At 50.2% G+C, this 16356-nt stretch overlaps 1 protein-coding gene across 1 annotated transcript in view; it reads left to right on the top strand.

Annotated features, from left to right (window-relative positions):
* Positions 1–16356, top strand: part of CASTOR2 (cytosolic arginine sensor for mTORC1 subunit 2) — a 52627-nt gene that overhangs the window by 20770 nt on the left and 15501 nt on the right. Inside the window, exon 2 of the mRNA XM_011366958.2 lies at positions 11621–11691. Coding sequence (XP_011365260.1) covers positions 11621–11691 — 71 coding nt within the window. The remainder of the gene's footprint in view (positions 1–11620; positions 11692–16356) is intronic.

Below are 16356 nucleotides of genomic sequence, written 5' to 3'. Positions count from 1 at the left end.
CTGTTGCCTCGAAGTGATTCTGCCAATTTTTTAAGCATTTTTCGTGCCAAAACCAGGACAGTCCCAGGCAAACCAAGAAAGTTGGTCCTCCCAGTCTTCTCCCCACTGGCATCGAAGTGAATGGACATTGCCGTGCCCAGCTTAAACATTCCACCCTGGGTGCCAGCATTGCTGGGGGTGGTAGTGCTTCAGACTCAGGAAGCAGCTTGCTCCCAGAAGTCTAATAGGCATTCTCAGTTTTGTCTGACTCCCTGCTGCATCCAGTGGGGTGGTCGCCTCCATTTTATGACTCAGGGTGCTGAAGTCCCCAGGCTTGGTTTAATGGTTACAGAAGTGGAATAAATGTGAATAGCAGTTGGGAGGGGGTGGGTCTCCCCCTGTCTCAGAGGGCCAGAAATGCCATCCCCACAGCTGCCTTGGGCAGTCGGCAGACATAGAGACAGCAAGGCAGGGTGTGGGACAGACCTAGGAGGGGCAAGCAGAGGCTCCTTAAATGAGCACTGCCCACGGTGGGCCACCAGAAGTTGGCGGCAGATTCACTATGCCAAACCCCTTGGTTAGTTGAGGCAGCTTGCCAGTGGCCTCTCCTCGCCAGGAAGTCCCAGGCATCCAGCAAGGGAGGCTGGCCCCGCATCTCCCTGGTTTTCCAGCTTTAGCTGTGCACCCTCAACAGGCCTACTGGGGGCTTCTTAGAGTTCACCAGGTGAGTTCAGTATGCAGCCACGGCTGAGAACCAGTGCTTTAAGCAGTAAGGAGCTGGGGTTTATGCAGTATTTTTGCCCACCAACCCTGTTCTCACTGTGGAAAGAGGTGATGGTCCTACTGGACACCTTCCCTGTCATTTTTCCAGCTGGAGCAAATATCCATGTGTCCCTGAAGGGCAGAATTAAGACTATCCAGATGTCAGGTAAAAGGAGGCTACATTGATAGAGCTTTCTAGAAATAAACCACCCCAGGATGGAATAAATTGCCTTGCAAAAGAGTGAGCTCCCCCTCCCTAGGGGTATGCAAATAGAGGCTGGGTCACCGTCTGTCTAAGGTTCCATTACTGAAGGAAGCAGTACACAGTGGCCTCCCAGCTTGGTTCTGGGCCTCCCTGTGCACTGCCTTTCTGTCTGGATGACTCCAGGAAGGTCTCCTCTTTGTGGTTTTGATGGGGAACCTGTGGTAAACTGTTCCACAAATTAAATAAACCCTTGCAATTCTCTTCTCTCTGCTGATTTATCTGGTTCATAAATCTGAAATCTCAGAGTGGATTTGCTGGATGAGTTTACTTGGAAATGGCCCTCCCTGACTCCAGCTCCCCTTCTCCGCCCTCCCTGGTTTAAGGTCCGTTGCTGGAACAGGGCTCCAACTGGCAGGGGCACCCAGGATGCCCGTGGAGAGGCCCATGCAAGGGCCTCGCTCTGTTGGGTTAGGAATCTGAGAGTAAACAGATCGAGTTTCCAGTGTCAGCCAGCCACAGCAAATGAAAATGAGAACGTTCTCTGAGATGACTCAGCCTCTCGGCCCCAGGGTAGGGGCAGCCCCAGGCCTTGGCTCTGCCCAGGTGGTCGGCTTCAGGCCAAGCCTAAAGGGAGCAGCAGTGGCTGTTTAGAGTCAGTACTGGTGTGCAATTACGGTTCATCCCGTCAGGACGAGGGCACATGCTGCCGTATCGGTTATCGGACAGGTTGCTGTCCTTGGTTTCCTCATCTGTGAAACGGGGATCAACAGTTACACTCTCAGAGGGTGGATGTGAGAAATGAGTCCAAGACATTTCCAACCAGTGTAGGCAGAGAAGTGCAAATCTGAAGCTTTGGGGAGAAAGCATGGATCACAGTGGCCGGAACCCCGGGAATGAGAGAACTGGTGGGGGAATGTGTCATGGGAGGCCCCCTTGAGAGCTGCCTACACGAGAGGTCACTACAGGAACAAAAGAGGAGTGTCAGCGTCAGAAGTTGGAGGAGGTCATGTGGCGTCCAGCCAGTAGGTCAAGGACAGGAGTATGTGCGGGAAAAAGCCATCAGGTTTGGCTGGAGGTCATTGGTGAGCTGAGCAGGATCCGATGGAGGGTCAGGGCCAGCTAGTAGCAGTGGCTGGAGGGTTGTTGGTGAGCAGCTGGAGGCCTGTCTGGTGGTGAAGGGGAGGGAAGAAGGTGGTGGCCTAAGGAGGAGATGGGGATGAGGGAAACTTTTTTTAGGTTGGAGGAAACTCGAGCCTCTTCTTGTTGTTAAGACAGAGAAGCCAAGTATGAGAGCAGCGCCTGTGGGAATGGAGACAAAGAAAGTTGCCTTGGTACTGTTTTTCTGAGGCCAGAGAGAAGGGCTAAGATAGATGAAAAAGCAGAGATGTTTTGAGAGGGGGGCCTCACCAGTTGGTCTAGATGTTAGGAAACTGGAAGTGCAGGTTTGGGTTCAGATTGAGTGGGAGCACGACAGAGAGACACGGGAAAGAAGGAGGGTGAGCTGATCCTGCAAGGCAGGGTGAGCAGGAGCCAGGCCCTAGAAGGATTTCCGAGTGGGAAGTCATTGCTGAGGAAGATGGTGCTGGATGGGGGGGTCATCTAAGGATGGGGTCAGCCAAGGAGGCCACCTAGGATGCCCTGCCCCAGAGCCAGCAGTAGACGGTACAGAATTGGAGTGGCCGCAAGAGATGAGAGGCACTTCTCATGTGACCCAAGAGCCAGGGGCACTCAAGGAGTTGCCTGGCAACAGGACAAGTCCACACCGTACCCCAGCTTGACCCCAAAATCCTGTAATAGCAGCCCTCTAGGGACTGTCAGTTCCCAATTAATAGTGTCAAGGACTTGGGAAGGGGGGTAAGGGCAAGGACTACAGGTTGCTTTAGGGTCGTGTATTTTGATGATTGTTTTCAGTGTGCTGATAAAAAACTGTTTGCCTCCTAGGAAGGATAGGAGATTGTGTGTCTGTGTGTGTCCTCGCTGCAGTGTGAGGAATGGGGGAAGCTGAATAAGCTTCTTCTTATGTCAGGAGAAAGCCAGGGGAACATCAGTGCCATTATCCTACTTGAAAGGAAGGAAAGAAACTGGTGTCATTGGAGCATCCATGTGAGCCTGATGCTTATATTGTCTAAAAAGAGATGCTAGCCTCTCCCCTGGACCAGTGATCAGTGTTATGCTCCTCTTTACAAATGGGGAGACAGGCTCAGAGGCTGTGTAAATGTCTGAGGTCAGGGGGCTGATGCCATTACTGAAACTCCAACCCAGGACCCCTGACTCCAATTAACTGTTACTACAGCACCATCAGAGTTTGATAGAGGATGAACAGTGGGGATCAAGTTGAGGAGTAAAGGTACATCTGTGGAGCCAAGTGAACCCCCAAATCACTGACCCACCAAAGCCAAATTGAATGGCTCAGATGGTGGAGATTACAGCCTTGGTACCACTCCTGCCCATTCATCCTGGGACCCTTGCCTGATTCTGGCCCCTGTACTTCTCTCTGGCCACCTCCTCGGAGAGGCTCTTTAGCCACATTTCCTACACCTGTCTGCAGCCCAGTGGCCTGCCCCACCTCCAGTTTTGTGGCTGGGGCCTCCACGCCCTTCTGCTGAACGCCAGGCCCATTCACCTGCTGCCCATACTCCCCCTGATCCATGTCCCCAGAGAACAGTGTGGGACAGGAGTATGGCCCCTCACCTTTGCCCCAGGGGCCTCTGCTCAGGTTTATAACCCTTACCTATCCAGCATCCTTGCACGGCCTGCCTTCATTGGTTTATCTAACTAATCAATGTTAATACTGTAATCAGTTTATGTGAAGCCAGAACAGAATAGGATCTAGACAATCCCCTACATGTAACCAGAGGTCTCCCCGGTCCCCGACTCAAGGGAACCTGTGTCCTTCTTTGCTTCCTTTTTATGTAGTTATGTTGCAACTACATAAAGTCTTAAAGGTGATTTGCTGCTTTTATTCTCTAAAAGGACTACCATGCTGTACATAATATTTGAGGACTTATTTTACATCTAGTATTATATTGCTGAGACTCATTCATATTTTTGCAAGTCACTGTAGATTGTTCATTTTGACTACTGGGTAATATTCTCCTGTCACTGTTGTCTTCTCACAGTGATGGGCATCTGGGTAGTAGCCAGGTTTTTGTTACTGGGAAAAGGCCATTATAAATTCTCTTGTCCAAGTCTCCCATTACACATGTGTGAGAGAGTGAATCCTTACCAGGGAAGAGCTGTGTCATAGGGAATATGCCGCAGACCATATCTGCCTCCAAGTGCCCCCAGCTTAGAGATTGCACAGCACCGTGGACCCGAAGCAGTAACTGCCTTAACTGAAGCGTCAGTTTTCCTGTCTGTGACATGGGAGTGATTAAAGATTCTACACATTTATTCAGTTAGCACTGATTATGCACAGACCCTCTGCTAGGCATGGGGGACCTAGAAGAGGAAAGCTCAGCCCTGTCTTCCAGGAGCAGATATCTCAATAGCGAAGACACACCTAGAAATAGATAATCTCTGCAGCACAGTGGATAATTCCCCTCACTGATGGGTATGAGAGTGTCCTGGGACGGGAGCTGGGCTGGGCTCATTGGTCCCTGGGTGTGACTGATTGTACTTTTGGTAAGATTTGGGGTAGGGGCCACAAGGAATGGGGAGATCAGAAATCAGGCAGAGATCGTTGAACACAGAGAAGCCTAGAGCCTATAAGCAGAAGGTGTGCTCCCATCTGGAAGCCCTGAGTACTCCCCAGACAGGAATGCTGCTGGGGACATCCCCAGGCCAGCTGCTCCACCTGTGTCAAGTGACCACATACGCTTAGGCAGAGTCTCAAGCACCTCCATGTAGGTTCAGTACCTCCTTAAATCCTAAACAGTACTGCAAGGGAGGCATTTCCAAACAGATAAGGAACCTGGGGGCAAATTGAGGACCAACAAGTTGTTCCAGCCTCATCTTAGGTGGGTAATAAAGCCCAGATCAACACTTAGGACTTTTCCATCTCAGTCCCCTGACAAGGAAGAAAGAAAACCACCAGTCAGCACCTCATATGTGTCCTGTCCTTAGGTATGTATTTGCAAAGCAAGAGGCTGGCCTTTCCCAGACTGTGTTCCTACCCTGGCATGACCCTCTGACTCCACCTGGCTGCCCTAGGGCACTGGGTGGGGCAGCCCTTCAGCAGCTCTCCTGTGGCCTGTGCTTTGGCCCCTGGGGCAATGCAGCCCCAGGTCTCCACAGAGGAAAGAGTAGAGGTGAGTAATTTCTGCCAATTCAGAGTCCTGCCTCTGCCTGCTGACCTCTCTCCTGCCTCCGACCACAGTGTTGGCCATGCAAGACAGTTGTTCCTTGCCATGGCCTCACGTTTCTCCCCAACCTTACCTCCCCCAATTTGTTGAATATCGTTTCCTGGCCACAAAAAGACCCACGCCTACCACCAGCAGCCCGGTCCAAGCCACCAGCAGCTCTTGCCAGCTCCTTAAAGAAGAAGAATAACCTCCCAGTCCTTACAGTGGCCACAAGGCATTATCCCTCCCCTGTTAGCTCTGATGTCATTGCCTGTCATTTCCCACCCAGTCGTCACAGTGGCCACAAGGCTTCCCCCCAACCCCCCATCCCCGTTACCTCTGATGTCATTGCCTGTTATTTCCCCAACCTGCCACTCAGGCACTCTGACCTCTGTCACTCCTGGCATGTGCCCACCTCAGGGCTTTGCACAGTCTCCTTCCTCTGGCCTCCCTGGGCCAACAGCATACCCACTCTTCTACCCCCAGCAGGTCTTGTGGGGAACTTCCCTTCCCTACTTGACTTTTTTTTTATTGTGGCCAGAACACAAAATTTATCATCTTAACCATTTATAAGCGTGGCATTAAGTATATTCACGTTGTTATGCAACCTTCCCCTCCATCCATCTCCAGAACTTTTTCATCATTTCAAACTGAAACTCTACCCATTAAGCAATTGCTCCCCATTTCTCCCTCCCCCAGCTCCTGGCAACCACTCCCTGCTGTGTTTTTAAATTGCAGTCTCCTATTCTGCCAGCCCTTGCCCCTCCTGTACTTTATTTGTTCTGCAGCATGCACCACCATCCGATAGAGACCCACTATCTCTTTTATTTGCCCCCTCCCCACATGTAAACTCTCTTTGTCTTATTTAAGGTGTGTCCCTAGCACCTGAAACAGTATCTGACTAGTTTGTTGAATGACTGATCTAATCACTGCTTTAGGATGTTGCCTGGCTTTATCCAGACCCTACTGATTCTTTCTGCCCTACCCATCCCCTTTTTGTGGTCCTGCCTGTGCAAGTACCCCTAGAATTTACAGTGGTATTGCCCACACTGTCTGATTCTCCTGGCCTCCCATGACATAAGCAGATTTTTTTTTTTCTGTCTTACCAGAAAATACCTCCCCTTCAGTGTTGCCCTTCAGATCACTGAACCAATGCAGGCCTTTTTTTCTAACTACAACTTGAAACAGCTGCCTCAAGTTGCTAAAGACAGTAGAAATGAAATGTAAATAACACGAGAGATCTATTGACCCAGGAGAAACAGATGAAAATGCTGCGGCTGGTTCAGAGAACAAAGCCTGACACACTGTCTGCCCCCGGAACGAGTGAGGCTAGCACCCTGAGCGCTCGGTCACTCACCGTATATTGTAAAAGGCTGCATTACAGAAAAGCAGCATCTGGGGCCAGCAGGGCAGGGCAGGTGGTCTTCGGAAGCAGGTCAGACCTTGGCCCTTCCATCTCACGTGACATCCTGCAGAGGAAAATGGGGCTAGACCTCCCTCATTCCAGACTGTATGGGCTACACTTTGTGAGAAACACTGGCTTTGTAAGCTGGTGCTGAAATTCAGAATGGGCTCATGGACATTTAGAGGCCTTACTTGAATGAAGGAATGAGAATGCTTTGTAAACAGGTGCTAGGAGCTTATTCTTAGTCCTGTTTGCAGGGCCCATTGGGTTTGTGTGAAGGTTCAGGGTACATTTCAAAGCCCAACTGCCCAGGCTCTAACTGCAAAAGTGTAGACTTGTTCTGTGAAGAGCCAGCAGGTGACCTCGGCAGGGTCTGCCTGGCACAGGGCATCGTGACCCTGCAGGAAGCAGGCCCCAGTCCCAGATGAGACTGGCCCACAAAGCTGGCTCCACTTCTCAGAGACCTGGGTTCTCTGCATGGGATCCCATATACAGGCAGCCTTTGCTGAGCCCTGACTACATAAGGGGGTCTTCGTGGTGTCTAAGAACCAAGAGGAAGGGAGCGCAGCCCAGCCTAGCAGGAACACCGCTCAGCTGGCAGGTGAATGGAGAAAGCGAGACAGATGCTGATGGGAGCTCCCACCTGATGGTGATACGTCAAGCCACCCCCAGGTGGTGCCCCAATGAGGACAGTCCCAGTGCTTGAAATGCTGAATATCCGTGAAGATTGCTGAGGCCTCAGTGTGATGTGTCAGGGAGCTGGGACCAGGTGGAATGAGGCCCAGGGCTGCAGGTTTGGCTCCAACACAGATTTTGTGGCAGTGTCGGGTTGGGTTCGTCTCCTCAGTCATAAACCATCACCCTTTCCCTGGCTAGCCAATGCATTGAGTGCTGACCATAGTCATTCTGGGTATTCATTCATTTATTCTTCAACAACAACCCTATGAATTAGATACTGTCATCATCTGCATTGTACACATGAGGAAACCGAGGCACAGAGATGTTAAGTAACTCGCCTAAGGTTACACAGCTATTAGCTTCCATCCTACGGTCCATAAGAACCACAGAGATTTGAAGGTGGTAGCTGGAATCTTCCCCCAAGCCAAAAGGGCAGTCTAGAGTTCCCTCGGTTCCTCTGGGCATGCTCTTTGTTGGCCATGAGGCCCTGAACAGACATGGGCTTCCTGGCGTGGCCTGTCCTCGTCCAGTACTCGTGCTCTGTTCATAGAGCCTAGGGATGCGTTGGCACCACCTAGACAGGAAACCTGCATGATTGTGGGGGTGTGTCCTGAACCACAATGAGCGAGGGCTCTCCTCAGAGCTACTGTCACCCAGTGGCCCTCTTTCATTGCTCAGGGCTCTAGAGTTTTGTATCCCATCTGCCTGACTGCCTGCTCCTGCAGGACCTGTCAAGTAACCATTACACACAATTGGCACAGGTTGTGTACTGCCCAACTCTTCACATAGACTGTGAAATGAGCCCTCTCCCCAGAGCTGTGGTGCACCAGCTTCCTGGATCTCTGGGCAGCAGATCTGTCTTGGGTTCTGATTAGAGCTGGTTGGGGGTTTTGCCTGCCCTTGAAAGGTGTTTTTCAGACATTCAGTGGTTCTGGAATCATCTCTCCATGACTTGTTCGCCAGGCCCCTTGAGGTCCACCCTGCTGTGGAGCTGTCAGGGTTCCAGGTGGCTTATGCACTACCCAAGCTAGAACTGGATGAGAACTAGTTCACCTTGAACCTGCCCCTCATTGTGCAGAGGAATGAAGCAGCCCAGGCCTCACCACCCGCAGGGGCCAAGTGGGGATCGGAAGCCAGGCTTCTTGACTCCAGGACCATGGTCTTACTCCCCCAGGCTTCTCTCTCTTCTCCTGTTTCATCCTGTTCCTAAGGACCATGAGAGCATCTAGAGGGCAAACAGATCTCCTCCTACTCGGGTTTCCTAACAGCACTTAGCAGCAGGCTGGGTAATTGCTGGCTTTTGGTCCTCTTCTCTGCTCCTTACAGAGTACAGAGAGGCCACAGACAGTGGGGGTCTGGCATTTGGGGTGTGGATCTAGCCATGACTCATTAGAGAGTTGGGACTGGAGACTCTAGTGTCTCCTAGAGGCAGGATAAGCCAAGGCGGGGCAAGCAGGGTTTGTTCTGATTAGGGCTTCTCTGGCTTTGGAGGTAGATATGTGGTTTTGGTCACTTTTTGCTCATCAATGAGTGTTGTCCAGCCAGTGTCAGTACTAGGTGTATATATAGAGAACTCATAGTCCTTGCCTATGAGAGTTTACAGTCTACTGGAAGAAACAAGTATTATTTATAATCATGGAAAGTATTCAGGACCATCATGCACAGTTTGCACAGGTTGTGCACTGCTCAACTCTGTAACTTCACATACACTGTGACCTGAATGAACTTTCCCTTAGAGTTGTGATGTAGCATCAACCCAGCTGCCCACAGTGGCTCTAGCAACCTCTCATAGACACAGTGTGAAGCTATAGGCTGTCAAGGGAGGACCCCCCCCTGTTGTGGGAGGTGAGGAAGAGAAGTGGCTGGTGCCCGTCAGAAATGGTTTTACCCCAAAGAAGATGCTTAAACTGGGTCTTGAAAGGTGAAACAGATCACATCAGCGACATATTTATATCCCATTTACACAGAGGCCAATGTTGCCTTCTGTCGGTGTTTGCCTCCCAGATGATTTATATAGTCTATTTCTGGAGCATCCCTCATAGCTGAGAGGGCACTGAGAGCAAATGCCGGATCTGTTTACCTTCGCATGGCTCTCTTGGATGCTGGGTGGCCACTCCTCAACCCAGTGAATACCTGCTGATGGCATTCTGGTGATGGGGTGAGGGGAGCCTTCTGAGGCTCTTTCAGAGTACACAGGAGTCCCCAAGAAGGAACTAGGCCAGACCAGCAATTGCCACTTACTAAGGTGATAATTTACCATTGTCCCAAGCAATTACAGATTTCATTTGTCCAGGCAATAGTTGCAAATTGGATGTGGACGGGCAGGGACAAAGATGTCATTTGAAAACCAAAGAGCTTGAGGGAAATGGAAGAGTGTGTGCTGTTGGTTGAGCAGAATGTGAGAAGGGAAGAGACTAAATGCCTTCTTGTTTACAATTCTGACACAAGCTTTTTCTTTAAAGTCAGGTTCTTTGAGGTATAATTTACATATAGTAAAATTCACTCTTTTTAAAAGGGTACAGGTCTGAGTTTTGACAAACATATGTGATCTTTAACCACCACTATCCTCAAGATAACAGACAACTTCCATCATCTCAAAAGTTCCCAGGGATCCCTCTAAAGCCAACCCCAGCCCAACCCCTGGCAACCACAAATCTGTTCTCTGGCTTCACAGTTTTTTTTCCTCTTCCAGAATGTCATGTAAGTGGAATGATATAGTAATGTAACCTTTTGAGTCTGGCTTTAACTTGGCGAAATGCAGTGAGATTCATCCATGTTATTGCACTATCAGTAATTCATTCCTTTTGATTGCCGACCGCTACCCCATGGTGTGGATGTGCCTTAGTTCATCCAGTCCTCCAGTTGAAGGGAGGACATTTGGGTTGTTTCCAGTTTGGGGTGATTACAAATAAAGGCTGTAAACCTTTGCATACAAGTCTTTGTGTGCACGTATGTTTTCATTTCTCGTGAGTAAATACCCAAGAGTGGGATTTGCCAAGTCGTGTGGTCAGTGTATGTTTAACTTCATGAGAAACTGCCACACTGTTTTCCAAATGGCTATACCGTCTCGCATTCCCACCAATTCCTGCTGCTCTCGTTCAAGAATAAAGTAAAAAAGGTATGCAGAGCAGGGCAAGCAGGAGAGGAGGGTCAGGAGAAGAGGGGTTTGTGTGGACATTCCAGCCCCCGTGTCTCCACAGCGCTGCGTCTCCTTCAGGACTCCTTTTCCATTGTAATCTTTGTGGAGGTGATATCCGTGCCCTTGCTGGGGTTACCCATTGGGCCTCTTTCTGTTACGGCTGATTCGATGAATGGGTTTTACACACTGGGCATGTATGTAGCCCATTGCGGGGCCTCGCGCTTGAGAGCAGTGATGCCAGGAAAATGACCGTGGGCAGTATGCTGCATGCCAGTGTTTATGCACACCGTTTCTCCCTGTAGCAGTTCCCGGGGTGTTCTGGGGGCCAGTCTGGCTGGATGGGGGACAGGCAGGCGTTGAGGCACGGCGACCCCTCTTACTCTATGATGCAAAGCCTGTGTGCTCAGGGTCGAGACCAGCAGGGATGAGATACAGAGGGATAGTGATTGCCGGTTCTTGGCCTTGACTAAATGGATGGTCTTTTTTGTTTGGGGGTGGGGGTGGGGGTGGGGGTAAACTATATTGCCCCTGGCTAACAGTATTACCAAATTAGACATGTGGCAGTTCAGGGACCCATGCCCCAAAACTTGCACAGACGGTCACACCTCTCTCATGAAAGGAAGAAAAAGTGCCCTGAAGGCTGGGCGTCAGTTGGGTCATGTGAATTAGACCTCACGTGACCGTGGGAGCTCTCCAGTTGGTGAGAAAAGGCACCAGGACTGGGGTGCGGGGGGTGGGGGGTGCGGTAGGCACTGACAGAGGCCTGGGAGTCAGAATGTAGGGGGCCCATGGAAAAGACAGTTCATTCGCATGATCCCTGCCAAAGCCATCCTTTAGCCACTTCCTCCCCGAGAAAAAGTGGGGTCTAAGATCCATGGGTCTGTATGGGACCCTAGAGGCTGGCCAGCTCAAGGGTCCCCAAAGATTGGGGGGTGCAGAGGAGACGATCACCATCTCTAGGCCTTTCTGAGACCTAAGTCAGAACTGGAGGGGTATGGAGGGAGAGATAAGCAGCTTACTGGAGGTCGGCCACAGCCTGGGGTCAGAGCTCCGGTAAACTGAGTTATCTCCTTCTGGGTTACAGGGTAGACGGCTGCCATGGTGTCCTGTCGAGACTAATGTGGGACTAATGTGATATTCTGTGTGTGTCTGTCTGTCCACTCACCTAGGTGCAAGTTCTTCAGTCTGACTGAGACGCCAGAAGATTACACCATCATCGTTGACGAGGAGGGGTTCCTGGGTAAGTGCTTCTCTCACCTGAGACTTGGCTCAACTGTGTCCTGTGGTCAGCACTGGCTGCCCACCTTCTTATTTCTGCCCCTACGTGTTGGTGGGTTAGAAAGTAGGCTGAGAGTCTTCCTTCTCTTCCTGTGTCCTGGCTGACCCCCCACGTCCACCCTTCTGCTTATGAAACTGCCCTGGGGAAGGCCCCAGAACTAAAAGGGTCAGTGAGACACAGCACTTACCCATCTGAGAACTAAAGCAGCCAGGAAGGAGAAGACGTGTTTCATTGAGCATCTACTGTGAATAAGCTGCTTTAAATTGTCTTTAGTCCTTGTTCCCATTGGAGCAAGCCCCAATTACCATCCTTTCATGATTTTCCTTTACCATTTTTCCATTTTTTCAATTGAGATATATAATTCATGTACCATAAAATTCACCATTGTAAAATACATGACAGTTCAGTGGTTTTTTGATATCCACAAGGTTGTGCAGCCATCACCACACTGATTCCAGAGTATTGTCATCACCCCAAAAAGAAACCCCATTACTTGTTAACAGTCATTCCCCTTTCTCCCCTCACTGTATTCTTTTAGTTTTATTATTAAAGTTTATTGCGTTTTTCCTGCTCTAAAGTAACAGCAAACATTCACTTGTATTGACTGATGCACTTTAACTTATAAGGAGATAGTGTAATTTGCACAATATCCAAGGGAGCTGGGAAGAGAAAGGGGATGTCATATGTCCAGGTTCAAAAGCAGCAGAGAGCTTGACTCCCCCCAAAGTTGTATCCATTCTGAACCACTGAGTTACAGTGTTCAAAACGTGCAGAGGATGCAACAAATTTAACATTTGAAAAAAATCCAGTCCTACCCCAAAGACAGATACTAGTAACTTTTTAGCCTTTTCTTTCCCACTTCTTTCTGTGTGCAGGTTGTCTCTTTTTAATTTACTTATGACCATATATATAGAAATGTTTTCACTTAACATTACAACTTAAAATTTCCTGTGATTTCATAGCCTATCACAGCAGCCCTGTTCCTTTGTGCCTACAGTTAGAATTAAAGTTGCTTTAATTTTTCTCCAGTGAAAAATTTATAAACTCTTTAAATGTATAACATTTATTCCTAAAATGGGGGCTGAGAGATGGCGTTATGGGGTCATAAGTTGACTGGTTTATGGTTGTCAATTCTTGTTGAAACCCCTGGGAAGTGACCTCCTCAGCTGCGCTCTGTCACCCTACCCTCACATGCTCCAGGCAGCAAGCCAGTGTGAGGGGGTGCCCAGCCCCCCCACATCTCAAGCAGATGGTGTCTTTCTCCGTCTCCAAGGGGACAGCTGCGTGGCCAGAGCAGGGACGGGGCAGGCCCCATGGGAGGCCCTGCCTCATCTAAGGCACCCACCTAGTCACTCATTCACTCAGATATTTTCCAAGCACAGGAGCCACAGACAGAACTCCTGCCCTAACCATGAAGCACAGCCACATGAAGATTATGTGATGGGCATACAAACACAGTTTCATTTTTTTACGGACACACATGCCTTTACACAGAACTGCTGAGAATTGTACCTCAGACATAGAAGGAACGCCCCAGAGTATCTATTCTCTGGGACTAGATAGATTGTCACTCTAAACATCCTCCCCAGATGAGACTCACTCTACCTCTCAAGGCAGCAAATAAGAGAACACCATGAGTAGGGACAGAGGGAGGCAGTGGGACCTGGTGCGCCGGTTTTTCAGGTCCTAGAAGGCCATGTTGCAGGACTTGTCAGTAACCAGGGAGCTGTCCTGTGGTGGAGTGGCTGGTTGTCTCAGCCAGCCCCTTGGGTTTCAGGAGGCACTGTTGACTGAGCACCTGGGATGTGGCAGCACCTTGCTAGGCCCTGGAAATGTGCTTGGAGTGAGAGATGCCACCTCTTACTCCAAGAGCCTCAGGGTTCTGTGACTGCTCCCTTCCAGGCCAGCAGAGCAGGCTGCTTGAATAACTGTTACTGCCCAAGAAAAATCTGTATACCTTTAAAGTAGTAAGTATCTCTCACAGTCCTATTGTGAAGCTACAGAGAGAAAGTATACAACATAAGACTCCCCTGAACCCCGCTGAAGAGATGCATCTCCTGCCTGGGATTATTTTAGTGGCCTGAGGGTAAGAAGTAAAGACTGTTTTACAAGAGGGAAAACTGACATTAAGATACCCAGAGTCACTGTGCGTGATGGCCCGTTCAAAGCAGGAAATGCCCACAGGGTGGTTCCAGCAGAAACTTCTGAGAAGTGCTGTGGTGGTTCTCAATAGACCAAGGTCAGGAGCAGCTCAGAAGGGTGGGCCAGCGTGTGGCCAGGGCAGCCCGGGGAGGCTCTCAGAGAGCGGGATTTGGGCTGGGGGCTGCAGTGAGAGGCAACGATGCCAAGTTCCACCCTCTTACCTCAGCTCTGAGGGGGTTCCTCTCAGGAGGCTCCTCTTCCAAAAGGGAGTTTGGTCTGTAGCTGCCCCAGTGGGACAGAGAGGGGTGCTGGCTACACCATGTGAAGGATGTCCCCCCTCTCCCAGTTCTGCAAACATTGTTTCTCACCCAAGGTCCTCCATTGGCCACTGTTAATATCAGCCAAGGTTCCTTGCTTATTGTTCACTGGCAATATTGCCAGCATGAAGCTTTCACCATTAGGAACTAGCAGCTATCTGCGGTTCACGTGTATGTTAAATGCTGAGCCTTTGCTGAGAGGGTGGGGTGATTGTCAGTAGCAGTAACCAGACAGCTCCCTGTTTAATGTGGAATTTTAGAGGTTCTTAGCTCAAATGGATGCTGTATGTCTGTGTGGCAAACAGAAGGGGTGTATGTGCATGTGTGTAATTTGATACTTTACATATTTAATGAACACTTAGCTATGTGCAATACTAGATGTTCTCAGAGACCCAAAGTAATATGAACAGGAGCCCCTTCCCTGACCTCTCGGTGGTGTGCAGCATCGTAGGTTTGCAGTTAGAGGGTCTAGTGCTAATCAGGACCTCTTCACTAGCCCCCACCCATCGCAGTCCCTGTACCTGCATCGGTGGGATCTGTGACTCTAGGACAGGCCATGCTGCTTGGGCCATGACTGGCTGAAAGGTGGAAGGAGGATGTTGAGGTGATCTCCTGGATTTACGCTGGGGTGAGACAGGAAGCCCTAGGTTCAGATCCAGCCTTGCTACTCACTGCTCATGATTCTAGGCAAGTTGCTCATTGCCCTGGGGCCCTTGTGGCCTCATCCCAAACACAGGATCACCTCCCTCCCTCTCAATTCAGTAAGCCACACTCAGGGTGTACAAGGTGTATAAGTGGACCCACGCCGTTCAAACCTGTGTTGTTCAAGGGTCATCTGTACCTTACAGTGAAACTGCACATTTTTTAAACTCTGGGTACATTTTACCCAACTGCCACCAGCAGCATAATAACAGAAAGGCTCTGGCATTTGATGAGCATTCAGATGGACACCAGGCACTCCGCTAAGCACTTGATGGGGATTATCTCATTTAAATCTCCAGGCGTCTTCTGGAGTAGATACTGATTTCATCATTCCACATTTGAAAACTGAAAAGCCAAGGGACAGTGACTTTGCTCAAGGTCACACAGCCAAGATTAAACCCTCCTGCCCTACCCCAGGACTCTCGACCCTGTTGCAGGCAGGGTAGGAAGAACTGAGAAACATAGGCTCTGTGCAGAGGGCGCAGCCACGTAGCACAGGGAACCACAGGTCCTATGGCCAGAACAAGGGACTCTTTGGGAGGTAGGAGGCTCCACCCAGCAACAGAGTTGCCTGACTTTGTGGCCGGAGGGTGGCGAGACACTTACCTCCTCTATCAGGGAGCGTCCTCGGTTCCAAGGGTATTTTTTAGGGTCTTGGACAATGAGCAGTGACAGAGATAATTCATTTCATTCTTGGAATCGGTCCACTTTTCCTATAGGGAAGGGCCAGTTTGCTGCTTCCCGGTGGCTCATCCCCATGGCCTCAGAGCAGCACCTTGAGCACCCCAAGACTTGGCCTAGGGTGAGGTTGGGGCCTAGACAGCCCTTCCTCTTCCCCGGAATGCTGGGGAAGTGTTTAGGGTCTGTGGGACTGGAAGCAGTGAACGCCATGGTCTCCAGCTGCTTTTTCCAGCCGCTCTGACAAAGCTTACCCTGCTGGAAGCCTCAGGGGGTAACCATTGGTCTGGAGCTGACCACCCTCTCATTCCAGGCCTGCCACTTAGAACCTCAAGGGCTTCTATCCAGGGCTGAGAGCCAGGAGCGGAATTATTAAAATTTCAGAGCTGAGCTGGAACTCCGGTTCAGGAGAACATTTTTGTGCTGGTGGTCCTGGGGTCGTGAAATCTCTTCTGACACCCTGATAACACATAGAGAGGCCAGACACGGCCCCCTGAGACCCAGAGCCATTTAAAACCTTTTGTCCTGCTCTTTCTTCCAAACCTTTTCCCTTTTCTGGGAAGCCATCTGCCTCTCCAGCCAGCCTGGCCAAGGACTGGCCCTTCTCAGCCAGCAGGACCAATGGCTGTGGTTACCGTGGTGATGGAAGCTGGGCAGGTGGGAGCCTGGTGGAGTCTCACTCAGTTTCTCCTCAGGTACCATCTTGCCTGAGGCCAGTACAGCCTTCCCTGGGGCATTATCATCATCACAACCCCCTCAGCTCACCGTGCCCCTCTTCTTCTTAGCC

This window comes from Pteropus vampyrus, unplaced genomic scaffold (assembly GCF_000151845.1).
Source record: "Pteropus vampyrus isolate Shadow unplaced genomic scaffold, Pvam_2.0 Scaffold128, whole genome shotgun sequence".
Taxonomy (NCBI): domain Eukaryota; kingdom Metazoa; phylum Chordata; class Mammalia; order Chiroptera; family Pteropodidae; genus Pteropus; species Pteropus vampyrus.
The sequence above is the reverse complement of the archived record's forward strand: the minus strand, read 5'-3'. Positions and strand labels throughout refer to the sequence as shown.